General features: G+C 61.0%; 2 protein-coding genes across 10 annotated transcripts in view; one reads left to right on the forward strand and one right to left on the reverse strand.

The window, feature by feature from the left end:
* The window catches only part of NIBAN2 (niban apoptosis regulator 2), a 51,867-nt gene extending 48,457 nt beyond the window's left edge, over positions 1-3,410 (forward strand). The window contains exons 11-14 of the mRNA XM_059072578.2: positions 335-451; positions 581-688; positions 771-882; positions 1,322-3,410. Coding sequence (XP_058928561.1) covers positions 335-451; positions 581-688; positions 771-882; positions 1,322-1,914 — 930 coding nt within the window. The 3' untranslated portion in view covers positions 1,915-3,410. The remainder of the gene's footprint in view (positions 1-334; positions 452-580; positions 689-770; positions 883-1,321) is intronic.
* A 1,514-nt stretch (positions 3,411-4,924) lies between these two features.
* LRSAM1 (leucine rich repeat and sterile alpha motif containing 1) overlaps positions 4,925-12,930 on the reverse strand; it is a 45,172-nt gene continuing 37,166 nt past the window's right edge. For all 9 annotated transcript variants that reach the window (XM_059072582.2, XM_067040671.1, XM_067040672.1 and 6 more), the window contains 6 exons: positions 12,331-12,426; positions 10,308-10,406; positions 9,301-9,432; positions 8,185-8,266; positions 6,561-6,694; positions 4,925-5,617 (listed from right to left, as the gene is read on the reverse strand). In XM_059072582.2, coding sequence (XP_058928565.1) covers positions 5,492-5,617; positions 6,561-6,694; positions 8,185-8,266; positions 9,301-9,432; positions 10,308-10,406; positions 12,331-12,426 — 669 coding nt within the window. In that variant the 3' untranslated portion in view covers positions 4,925-5,491. The remainder of the gene's footprint in view (positions 5,618-6,560; positions 6,695-8,184; positions 8,267-9,300; positions 9,433-10,307; positions 10,407-12,330; positions 12,427-12,930) is intronic.

Raw genomic sequence — 12,930 nt, forward strand, 5'->3', positions numbered from 1 at the left:
CTCACGGGTCCCGCTGCAGCCGCACTCGGCCCCGGCGCCCTCTCTGCTCTCGGGCCTGTTTGGGCACTGCTCCACCGGGCTGATTCAGACTCATCTTTCGGGTCTCAGAGACCCCTTCCTCGGGGAGGCCCTCCTTGCTCCCTGAGCCCCTTCCCCCAGGGCCCAGGGCCTCTTGTTTCCCTGAGGCAGGGACTGGCCCCGGTGCCGGCCCTGGGCCAGCACACCAGACACTCGGTACAGGGGCGAGCGAGTGAACGGGCAGCTGAGCACACAGGCGCCCCCTCCTCCCGGCGGGCTCCCCTTTCACGTGCCCCGTGTTCTGCCCCGCCGGCAGCAAATGGACAACGCCGTGTACACCTTCGAGACCCTCCTGCACCAGGAGCTGGGCAAGGGGCCCACCAAGGAGGAGCTGTGCAAGTCCATCCAGCGCATCCTGGAGCGGGTGCTCAAGGTGAGCCGCCCGGCCAGGCCCCGCCCTCCACCCAGGGGGAGGCGGAGGCGGGAGCTCGGCTCAGACCAGGGGCCGGTGGAGCTCCCTGACCCAGAGCCTCCCTCGGCCCGGCCCCCTCTTTCCTGGCAGAAATACGACTATGACAGCAGCACCGTGCGGAAGCGCTTTTTCCGGGAAGCTCTGCTGCAGATCACCATCCCGTTCCTGCTCAAGAAGCTGGCGCCCACCTGCAAGTCGGTGAGTGCACCCCCCCTCCCCCTCCCCAGCCCAGCCCTGGGCCTGACCAACAGCCCTGGCCACCCCTCTCTCTGCCTGGCAGGAGCTGTCCCGGTTCCAGGAGCTGATATTCGAGGACTTTGCCAGGTTCATCCTGGTGGAGAACACGTACGAGGAGGTGGTGTTGCAGACGGTCATGAAGGACATCCTGCAGGGTGCGTGCCTCCCGGCCCCCTGGGGCTGGCTACGGAGCTGGGTGGGTGGGGGGGTGCTGCTGCCGTTGGGACCCTTACTCCCCGGAGGGTGGTGGAGGTGGCCGCCCAGAGGTCTTCCTGGTGGGGTCAGCTAAGCTACAAAGAGAAGAGAAGACGTACGCCGTGGGCTGGGGTGCGGCCCCAGGAGGGTAGCGTCGCATCCCTGTACCTTAGTTTGTTTGTGGGTCCTCGACGTTTTGGGGAGCATCAGGTGAGTGACAGGGTGTAGGGCCACAGCCCCTGTTCCCGGCCTTGAGGCCTGAAGTAAGCCTCGTCCCGGTCACAGCACCCACTCAGGCCGAGGGAGGCCTCCGGGGGATGATGCAGGGCACGGCGTGGGGCGCGCTGGCGGCCGTCAGCCCCGTGGTAGACGTCCCGCCGCCGCCCTCTCGTCCTGTAGCTGTGAAGGAGGCCGCCGTGCAGAGGAAGCACAACCTGTACCGCGACAGCGTGGTCATGCACAACAGCGACCCCAATCTGCACCTGCTGGCCGAGGGCGTGCCCATCGACTGGGGCGAGGAGTACAGAGGCAGCAGTGACAGCGCTGAGGACCCCGGCGGCCCCGGGATCCCGGAAGCTGCCACCCTCTCGGAGAAGCGCCGGCGTGCCAAGCAGGTGGTGTCCGTGGTCCAGGACGAGGAGGCGGGGCTGCCCTTCGAGGCTGTCCCTGAGCCGCTATCACCCGCGTCCGCAGACAGCATCACCCAGCTCCATGGCCTCCTGGCCCGGGATCTGCAGGCCGAGAGCCCCCCGCTGGCCGGCCCCCTCCTCAATGGGGCCCCCGCCCAGGAGAGCCCCCAGCCCGGGGCGGCCCCTGAGGCCGCCTCACCGCCTGCCTCACCCCTCCGGCAGCTCCCGCCTGGAAAGGCCTCGGACCTCGAGCCTCCCAAGCCCAGTGACCAGGAGACCGGGGAGCAGGTGTCCGGCCCTGGCGGCCGCCCCCCGATCCATACCACCACCGAGGACGGTGCAGGGGTGCAGACTGAGTTCTAGGCCAGTCGCCCCCGAGCTTCTGTTGGACGTGGCACACGGGCCACTCCCTCCGAGGCGCTGGAAGGCTCGGCTCCGGGTGGGGAGCGCTGGAGCTGTGCCTTTCCGGTGGGGATGGGGCCGGGCTGGTGTGGCACCTCTGGGGCTGGGCGGGGACGGGCCCACCTGAGTCACTTTACTGGGTTCGGTCACGCTTGGTCGGTCTGTTTTCTGTGGGATGATCTCGGCTTTCCTCCTCCTGCTGGGGGCAGAGCACAGCGGAGGGGCTGGGAGCACGCGGCAGCCCTGGGGCCCCGAGCCCGCCCTCCCTGCCCTGCCTCCGTGGCCCGTTTCCCTCGTGGACCTTGCCGTCCTTGGGAAGAGGGCGGTAAGAGTAGCATCTGCTGTGACACAGAGCCCCTGGTTCCTCTCCTCTCACCCAGGGGCTCGCTGGAGCCAGGAAGACGGAGCGCTGAGGCCCGTCTCGGCCCCGCCCCTCCCTCCTCCCGGCTGGGCCCCAGAGGCCAGTTTTGGAGTGGATACTGGCCTTGCTGTTCCGCCCCGGGTGAGGGGATGTGCAAGGAGGGGGCCTTCAGGCTGGGGGAGGGCTGCCTCCGGAGTGGGGTGGGGCCGTGGGCCTGAGGAGAGAACAAGAAAGGCCTGGAATGGGCTGGTCTGGGGAGAGGACCAGCTGTCTGAGGGAAGGAGGGCGTGACCTCTGCAGAGGTACTGCTGGGAGGGCGGGCGCGGTGGCAATGGATGGTTGCTGGAAGTGGGCCGTTGCCCCCCCCCCCCCCACTTGCTGGGGTCCAGTCTCCGGAGTCCCTCTGGCCCCCTGGGCTGGGGTGGGGGGCGGTGGCACGTTGCTCAGTGTCAGGGCTGGGTGGGTGTGGACTCCGCAGGCCACTTCCAAGGTACGGCTGTCCTCCCGGGGGGCTGCGGGGCTCCTGAGGGGCCGGGGGATGGGCCGAGGCCCCCCAGGGCACCACTGAGCTTTGGGGTCAGGCTGGGGCTCGGCCCCTGCTGCTCTGAGTTTCCAGTCACCCCACCCTGAGAACTCCAGGACTCTTCAAATGTCCTCATGAGTCACGTGGGGCCCAGCCATCCCCCTGCCCGGGGTGAGGGTCAAGCCGAGACCATCCCCAGGGGCTGGGACCTCCCAGACCCCCTTCCCCTGCTGCTTTGAGGGGAGGGTGGGCAGGGCAGAAACCGAGTTCTTCAGGGCCCTCAACCCCATCCCAGCCCTGCATCCTCCCCATCCCCTCGATCTCCTTCCTAGACTGGGCCCTGGGACCCACGGGACGTGCAGCGCTGGCTGGAGCTCAGGGACCACCCCCCTCCAGTCCCCCAAGCCCTAAACTTAATGCCTCACTAACCTCTTTTACCAACACGATCCGTCTGAAGATGCTCTCCTCTGGTGCCTTCTTTTGTGGTTTTCCAATCATCCTTCTCAAATCTTGTATTGAAAATATTATGCAAACTGTTTAAGCTTCTACTAATCAATAAATGCTTTATTTAAAGCCAGTGGCCCACGTGCGGTGCCAGCAGGGTGAGACCTGGGCCGGAGACGGACTAGGAGCATCTGTGCACCTCGACTTTCTGGGATGGTCGCTTGACCGAGTGCTTACAGGTGCACGGCCAGAGGTCTTCTATTATCCCATTTTACAGAGCAGAAAACTGAGGCACAGCAGGGAGGTGACTGGCCTGCTGGCAGCTCAGACGGCTTCCTCAGCCAGATCCGTGCAGGGTGCACCTCTGGCGGTCTCGGGCAATGGTGAGGGCAGGAGGGGAGCTACTTTATGGCCACGTGGCCCTGGGGTGCCCATAGCGGGTGGGCCCGAGGCTCACACTAGATCCAAACAGTGATGCCAGTGTTTTCAAGACTCCTGCTCACACAGCTAGTATTTCTGAGCACTTACCGTGGGCCGTGCACATTACGTCCAAGACTAGGAGCCTCACGGCAGCTTCAGGGGGCGGGCACCATTGTCGCGTTTCACCGATGTGTGAACTGAGGCCCAGGAAGGCGGGGAACCTGGGCTGAGGCTACGGGGCCCCCATCACCTTGGGGGACGGTGGCCAGTGGCTGAAGGCTTGTTAACAAGGGCTGAGGTGAGAAAGCAGGGGCTCAGCTGCAGCCTTGCTGCTGACCTTGGCAAGTCACTGAGCTCGGCCTCAGGCCCCTCGTCTATAAAAGGGGGACCTATTGAGGGTTCAAGAAGACCTGCCACAACACTGCTCTGCGAGGTGGCCCTGCCCACGTCAGGCCTCAGTCTCCCCTCTCGGCTAAGCAGACCCCAGGAGGGTGTGTGGGGAGGGGAACCATCAGAGGGCCCCCGGGGTACCTGGAAAGCAGGACTCACACCACGTGGGCCCTTCATCCATCCCGTTTGAGCCCACAGGACCGACGGTCACAAGGCAGGGAGAGTGAGGGCCTGTCTCCTGCATCCTGCTGGCTCTTACGCTGTGCCTGCGCTGAGCATTCAGGGCTCCCTGGCGGCCGCCGGCCTATGTCAGGGCTCCATCGTGTCCCTTGCTGAACAGACGGGGAACTAGGGTGTGGCAGGCTGGCCAGGGTCAGAGTTCGCTGGAGGCAGAGCCCAGGCGCCCCGAGCAGGCCTGCCTCCAGCCCAAAGACGACGCTGCCCCTGGCTCAAAACTATCTGCCAGAAAATGCACGATAAAGGTACAGCTCTACAGCGAGTACCAAGAGCACGGCTCCTTCCGGAACTGTGCACCGAACAAACCTGCGTGGCTGCACGGGTTCAGGGCTCAAGATGCTTCTAGGCTCCGGAGCCAGTGCCACCACGTTCCTGTCGTAGGGCCCGGGACACCCAGCCCCCTGGTCTGGGGTAACGATAACAGAGCACATAGCACAGCCCACACGGCACCACACGCTCCGCACACTTTGAGCCCTTCTCTTAGAGCCCTGGTCTCTCCACCTGCAACGAGGGAGGTTTGGATAACTTCACCTTTGGGAGCTCCGCACCTCCCCCCTCCCCGGGCTCCATCAGGACCCAGTGATGACTCGGGAGGAGCAGGCTGGAGATGGCTTTATTGACGTTCCCGCTTCGGGTCTGCAAAGCTCAGTGCCGGCCCTGGAGCTGCGTGGGGTGAGGAGGTGCAGATCTGGAGAGCAGAGAGGGAGGCGAGGAGGGGCCGACGTCGCCGCGGCACCAGGCCCGCCCTGAACACATTCTGGCCAGTCAGTCCGAGGACAGGCCACGGTGGCCTCCCCACCTCCCCCCTCGGCCAGGGCCCTCCTGCACTCCCACCACCCTGCCCAGTGGGACGGCACTGCCCGGGCTCCCCTGATGAAGCTCCGGGGGGGGGAGGCGTGACTGCCAGGGGCAGCTGGGACACCCAGGCCTGTGCTCAGGTGGAGGCGCGCCACCACCCCACACCCCCGGCCCCGTCCTCGTGCCTCTCTCCTCCACAGTATCCACACCGGCTCTGTCCTCGGTCAGGAATGCTCCTGTCCCCGCCGGGGCCATGACGGAGGGCCTGTACTAGTCCGTGGAGAACAGAGCGGGAGCTGGAGCCCTGGGCCCGCAGGTGGCAGAGGTGGGGCTGGAGGCGTCAGGCCCGGGCTGGCGGCCGGCGCTCAGCGGCTGTGGTAGAGGCGGAGGCGCTGGGCGATGTCCTGGCGGCACAGCGGACAAGTGCGCAGGGGCTCGCAGCACTGCTGGCAGCAGCAGACGTGGCCGCAGTTGAGAAAGATCATCTGGGCCTGAGGAGAGAGCGCGGGAGCGTCTGGGCCCCAGCCCGGCGGCCTGGTGCCCCGGGGACGGGGCAGGTGAGGGCCCGGCCCCTAAAGATCCGACAGCGCGGTCGTCCTGCTCCAATCAGCACAGGAGCACGTGCCCCCGCCCTTCTTGGTCACTCTCGGCCCCTCTGTAACAGCCACGCACGTTTTACAGCCCCGCCCCCTCGCACCCACCCAGCTGTTGGACGTGCATGTCATTCCCAGTTTTTGGTTTTTCTATGCACTTTGCCCGGACCCTCGGTCTCAAAACCACCCCAGCCTTATGGATTAAGAGCCATGGCAGCGTGTCTCTTCTTTGCTTTAGCATTTCCTCTTTTTAGTAAGTTATCCTAAGGAAATAACCAAGGACGTGCTCCCAGTTCCGTTCGAGGCTGTTCAGTATAGCACTGTTTGTGGTAACAAGAGCTGGGAAGCCACCTCCGGGGCCCAGAGCGGGGCTTTGGTTAAATTTATAACCACCAAGGCCCCCGGTATCACCGCGTTCGCCGAGCCCAGCAAAAACCACAGGGCAAGCAAACTGCCGACGTGGCGACCTTTTCTAAGTAGGCTCACACTCTAGGGGGAGGGGGGTATTCTACGTGCTACATTGCTGAATGTTTATAATAGGCATCAATTTGTTACAGTTTTTAAAACAGGTTTTAAAAAGTCTCTTCAGAGAAAATTGTGTTGTTGATATTTAAGGACTTAATACGTACACAAAGGGAAACTTACTAAGTGGGAGAAAAAACTCTCTTTAGAAAAAAAAAAAAAAAAGAAAAAAGGCCCAGAAAATGATGTTAGCGTTACTCATGTTTGGGTCATGGGATCATGGGTCATTTTAATTTCCTGTTTTTTGCCCGGGAGGCTCCGGTCGGCAGGCGCTGGGCAGGCGGGCGGAGGGGGGTTGGGCCCGTTGCCCCAGACTTACCTCCCGTTCCAGGCACACAACACATTCTGAGGTCTGGGCCTCCAGCTCCTCGAGGGGGGCTGATGGTCTCACTGCCTCGGGAAGCTCCTCAGGGGCTGTGGGGAGCACCTCGCCCTGCGGTGGTTTCAGCAGCTCTGTGGGGACAGAGAGGCGGAGGCAGGGTCACGCCCACCTGACCCCGATCCCTAGGGCCTCCCCTGGCCCTGCCTGCCCCACGTGAACAGTGAGCTGGAGCCGGGTGGGCTCTGACCAGGATCCCGCCTTCCTACACCCTCTCTTATTTCTCTTCGCTGAGCCTCATTCCCCCACCTGTAAAATGGGACAGCTGGGGTGCCGGTTAATCGGGGCCTCTTACCCCTACCTAACACACCCTGAATCCTTCACAGCCACCCTGCAAGTAGGGCTCATCACTGTCCGATGAGAAATCGGAGGCTCAGAGGGGGAAGCCACTTGCCCAAGGCCACAGGGCCATCTGGTGGTAGAGCTGCCCTGCAGGAGCCCTGGGTAGGACCGGACCTTGCTCGCAGATTCTCCACCCAGGGGCCCAGGCGCAGGTGACCCAGAGGAGCAGGGAGAGGAGTGAGCAGCTCTCAAGGCTGCCCCCACTGTCCCCCGGCAGAGCCCCCAGCATATCCACCGCTCTGCCGCGGATCCAGCATCCCCTGCCTGGGTCCCAACCTCCGCGAAGGACGACACCAGAATCGGTCTCTCTCATCACACCACGTGCACCAGCGACATCCCCGAGTCTCTCTCCATCCCCGATCCCCATCCCCTCAGTACATATTTTTCATTTATTCTACGGGTAAAATTACAAGTTGTATTTTTTATAATTGTAAAAAACCTGAAGTTTTTTTTTTTTTTTTTTTTTTTTTAAAGCCTACCACAACCACTCTAGACCCTCTAGGGGTATCATGGTGTCCCCGCAAACCATCACTGTAAGGGGGCGCTTCTATATTTAATAGAACACATATTGAGTCCTGGGATCAGAAAGAACTGTTGGGAGAACTCCTGAGGCTACCCCGCCCTCTGGAGCTCAGGAGCCTTCCTTCCAGCCCAGCTCCTCCCTGCAGGGTGGCCACAATCAGGAAGAAGCCCTAAGGGTTAGGCTTCGGGCTAACCTGCCTCTGCCTCAGTTTCCTCTATCCCTCAGATGCGGGTAACAGTGGTGCCCACCTCACGGGGCTGCAGCGAAGGTGACCTGACACGGCGGTCGTCAAACGCCCATTCCGGGCCTCCGGATGAGGGCAGGGCACCTCCTTCACAACCTTCACAAACAACTTTCTACGTCCAAGCCACAGGCCTGCCCTGGGGCGCGGTGCTGGGCATGGGGCGGGCACTGGGTCGGGCTGATTTCTCCCTCTACTCAAGGGATCCTGAGTGTGTGGTTCCCGACGTCTGTAGGGTGGGTTTAGGGAAGCCAGAAGGGTCCCGAAACCGCTGTAGGAAAAGTTCTTTTTTTCCATTTTTGGAGCCTGCTTTCCCCATTTATAAATTGTTCCTTTAGGAGGGAAGCTTAACGACTAGCCAGGGTTAGAAGTGGCCCGTAGGACTCGTCCTGAACTGTAAACACGTGACGCCCCCAAGCGTGGCCCTCCCCGCTCAGGAGAGGGCTCAGCATCAGTACCTGGCCGGGCCCCGGTCGCGTCCAGCAGCTCCTGGGCTCTGCGCAGGATCTGGTGCCGCAGGCCGGCTTCCGAGACACCCACCTGCTCGGACCAAGGAGGGCAGGTCATGGCCTGGGCCGGGCAAGGGACCTGCTATGCAGCACGGTCAGAGCCACCACCTCCTCCCTGGCTTCTAGCACCCTCAGGTGGAAACGTGGAGGCCTACGAGGGCCCTACAATCCGTACAGCAGAGGGAGACACTGAGGCCCAGAAGGAAACCAACACCAGTAACAGCTACAGTTTAGCAAGTGCGAAGCCTGCGCGGGGGCTGTGCTGACAGCTTCACCCGCATGACCTCCCGTCACCCCCGTGACGACCAGGAAGTCAGGACCCTCTGTCACAGTTCGCACGGTCGGGTGGTTCACACCGAGGCTGAGCTGCTGAGAAGTGGCCGCGCCAGGATCGCACCATCCCTCAGCCTCCAGAGAGAGTGCTCCTGAGTGCGGGCGGGCAGCATAGCACAGTGGTCGCCAGCATGGACCCTGGCACCAGGCCAGCCGCCTGGGCTGCAGTCCTGGCTCTGCCGTGTGACCTCGGGCAAACTGCCACCTTGCCGTGTCTCAGCCTCCTCATCCGAAGAATGAGGACAACGTCAGCACGTGCCTGCCCAGGTTGCTGGGAAGATTCAGTGAATTCGCTTAGGACGGCGCCTAGCACTGCAGCGGTACTTGTCTCCTTTTGAAGGGTAAATGAATTAGTGTAGCCTGTTCTTCAGGCTCGGCAGTGCCGCTGCTGTGATAACTGTAAACCCACGGGGTGGGGAGGGGGCTGGGCCAGATGAGCTCCAAGGTCCTGGCTGTCCAGCCCTACGAGGTGAAGCTCCAATCTGAACGGGGAGGGGGGGCAGGGGGGCAACAATCTGGGGTCAGCAGCACCCACAGCCCTGGGGTTTGTAGCCACATGGCTGGGGGCAGATGGGGCACACGTTCTGGCCTTCTGGGAGCAAGGTGGCCCCGTGGCAGCTGATGACGCAGGCCTCACCAAGAACTGCGTGAAGAGCAAGTGGCCCCTTGGCTGGGTCGGGCCGGGGACCTGCCCGCCGCCCTCACCTCCCCCGAGGGGCGGCTGCTGCCCACCTTGGCCAGGTCCCCAGGGCCCATCCGGCCCAGCATGTCCAGTGAGATGCGGTGGTGGGCGAAGATGGGGAGGTAGTGCTCGGCCGACAGCTCCACCAGGAGGGCCACCAGCTGGCGTTCCAGGCCTTCTTCCTACAGGACAGACCCAAGGGAGAAGCCGAGCGCACCACGGATGGGGGAAAAAGACCAAGAAGCCATTACTTACTCATAACAGCAAACAAAGAGTTCAAATACATACAACATATGTAAAACGTATTCTTGGAACTTTTCCTACAGAAATGGATATGTAAGGGCACAGAGATAGATGCACGAGGAAGTTAGTTCACTGCTACTCTGTAAACTTGACAATGTAAGCAACTTAAGTACCCATCAAGAGGGGACTGTTTAAACAAACGAGGGCTCATCCAGATGCTAAATGCTGTGCAGTCGTCTGGAAACAACGAGGAGATCTACGCACACGCACACGGGCCTGGAGAACAGCCCAGTCACTATTGTTGAGGGGAAAAAGGAAGTTGCCAAAATAGCCTTATAGAAGGACTCCTGTTTTTTTTTTTTTCCGTTGTGCCACGTAGCTTGTGGGATCTTAGTTCCCCGACCAGGGATCAAACCTGTGCCTGCTGCAGTGGAAGCGCGGAGTCTTAACCACTGGACCACCAGAGAATTCCCAAGAAAGACTCCATTTAAAAAAAAAAAAAAAAAAAAAAGGTGTGTGTGTGCATGTGTGGGGGAGAGGAGGGGGAGAGGAGGGGGACCACGTCTGTCCCATCCGCAGCCCTTGCCCTGGTGAGCGCACAGCGGGCCGTGGGTCTCTGCTCCACCCAGCAGTGACCGTCTTTCAGTCACCAGAACCAACACTCCTCCCTCTCCTTTCTGTCCCCGCCCGGCCGAGCACAGGACCTGGTGCACTTAGTCACCAGAAATATGAATGGAATTAAACTGGACAGATCAGGAAGCCGGGCATTGCTGAGGCCAGAGGCTCCTGCAGAGTGGGCGCCAGCAGTCCTCACCTGCAGCTTCAAGGACAAGGGTTTCTGGTTCAAGAGCCGCTGATACTGAATCAGCCAGTAATTCTCCTGCTTAGTTTCGCTTTTGGCTTCTAACTCCCTCTGCCAAGAAAAGAAGGAAGCAGACACTGTTAGTTACCAGTCAGTGAATAGAAACAAGAATGACAGTGACACCTGTGAACTCTGCTCCTCTGAGCACGTGGATGACTTGGTATTTTACAAAGAACTTGCCTCACCCTTTAAACCGCAGAGCCCGGAAAGGCAGGAGGCGTCACTACCCCCACTTTGCTGCCGAGAACGATCTCACGCACAGCATACCTGGTGGGGGCAGCGGAACCTGGGCTGGTGCCCGCCCCCACTTCCCCGGACATCATGACTTGGAGGGGGACACCTTCTCATCTGCTTATGGGAAGAGCAAAGCACTAGGCAGCCGTCTCCTTCCCCCAGGAAGGCTTGGCGTGTCCTCTGGGTGCCAGGCAGGGAGAGAAATAAGAGTCTAAGGACACCTTCAGCTTCCGGAGTGGGTTTCACCTGACAAAGCCGGAGAATTATAAACCTGCTATTCAAACCGATTCCTCCATTCCATCGCTCAAACATTCCTGAGTGTTGTTCTGGGCCAGGCACCGTTCTGGGTGCTGAGGACACAGCAGTGAACACACGATACTAACAGCAGCAGCAGCAGCAGCAGCAGCAGCGTCAGGGCACTTCGTGCCAGACCGTGCTGTGCACCGGGAGCTGCCCTTGTACTTAATTCTCACGATTCTGTGAAGTAGTTCCTACTTCGCAGGTGAAGAAACGGAGGGATTAGTTCAGAGTGATTACCAGCCAGCCCAAGGTCAAAGAGCTGCCCGTGTCGTGGCCAGGATTCAGACCCAGGTCTCTCTTGCCCGGAGCCTGTGCTCTCAACCACCAAGCCGCCCACCCAGGACTGCAGCCGCGGGCTGGGGGTCGGTGTGACGTGGGCGGCAGGATTACACTGCGGGCGTCTCCCCGGCGCCCCCTAGTGGCCCCTCCTGTACTTGCCGAGCTGGCTCCCCTCTTCCGGCCTGGCCCCCTCTGGGCTGTGGGCACACCTCCCTTCGGGAGCCCATGACCCTGATGGTCATGTCGTGACGAGGTGGACAGCGAGTCCCCGAGGCCCCTTGAGGGCGGGAGCACACGGCCACGGCACGGCTGCCCCCGCACAGCACTCAGGGCGCGGGTCACACAGTAAGGCAATTTGAAGGCAATTTGTTCCGTGAGGAACAGGCAGCTTCTGACCAGCACAAACACGCCATCTGGGCTCGTGCGGGGCACGGGAAGAAACCGGTCTCGCTCCTTTCCATCCCCGGCACCGGGCCTGGCCCACGGCGGAGCTCAGAGCACGTCTGGGGCGGTAACAACGCCACGGGAAAGACTGGGTCCTCACCACTCAGGTGCACGTGGGCTCTGGAGGAAGTGACCCTGACCTGCCACCCTAAATGGGGCTCTGCCACCCTGATGATGTGCCAGAGTCAAACCCATTTCCATTTGGGTCCAGGGGGCAGTTGGGCAACTCCTGTCGAAGGCTCACTAAATGGGCTGCCCTGGACACAAGAACTCTCCTGGGCATCTGTCCTGAGCAAATAAATACCCACGGCTGCTCTCAAACACTGAGCTGCCGAGACAGCCTCGCTAGTTAAAAGTAAAAAACGGGAAGCATGCTTGACAACAGGCCAAGAGAGGGCCCATCTCAATGCAGCCACGGAAGGAACGCAGAGGACACGAAAGACGGGTGCAGACGAGCTGGTTGGAAAGGGGTGTGCAGTTCTGTGTTACAGGCACGTACACGCGTCACGATAAACATGCATCCCGATGTTTGGAAAACGTACCTCAAGATATTAGCAATAGACAACTCTCAGAAGTGAGATTCTTTTCCTTTGTACTTTCCATTTTTTCTTTGATGAACAACTATTACTAGACTAATGATAAAGTGTTTCTAGGGACGGCAAGAGCATTAAGGGAAAGCAAACCCACGAGCGACTCTGGACGCGGAAGCCAGACGCACCAGGATCTCCCGGAGCTCCTCCTCTCGCTGTGTCTTCTCTTTGAGCAGCTGCTGAAGCAGGGAGCTCAGGACCCATCGCTGCTCCGAGATCATCTCCTGCAACACAAGAGCACGCCCAGTGCTGGGAAACTCGCAGTACCCCGGCCCAAGAAATCCCCGCAGCGCGGCGGCAGCGTCCCCCTCACTCGGCTCTCAGCTGGCAGCCGGGGGCCACACTGGGCCCGACTCCATTCGAGGCTCTGTCCCTGATCTCAGGCTGAGAGTTGGGGAACAGAGCAGAGGGGCCTCTCTGCCCAAGTATCCCCTCCCCACCTTCTCACCAGCCTGTACCTCCCTTCCCCAGGGGGCAAGGCCAAGCATGGGATCTAGTGACCAAAGACAGTGCAGTGGTAAGAAACATAAAACAAAGGAAATGACGAGCAGCAGGTACCTGACTTCAGTCTCACTGACTACGGAGCATGTGGGCAGAAGCAAACAGCGGGAGGGAGGGTGGGTGAGTGACCCCCGCCAGCCAGGAAGGCTCTACGCAGACGGAGTGATGTGCAAACCCGAGAAAGGCCCATTTGTGTCTGCATTCCACTCTCCTCCTCCTCTTGGAAA

Source organism: Kogia breviceps, chromosome 8, assembly GCF_026419965.1.
Source record: "Kogia breviceps isolate mKogBre1 chromosome 8, mKogBre1 haplotype 1, whole genome shotgun sequence".
Taxonomy (NCBI): Eukaryota; Metazoa; Chordata; class Mammalia; order Artiodactyla; family Physeteridae; genus Kogia; species Kogia breviceps.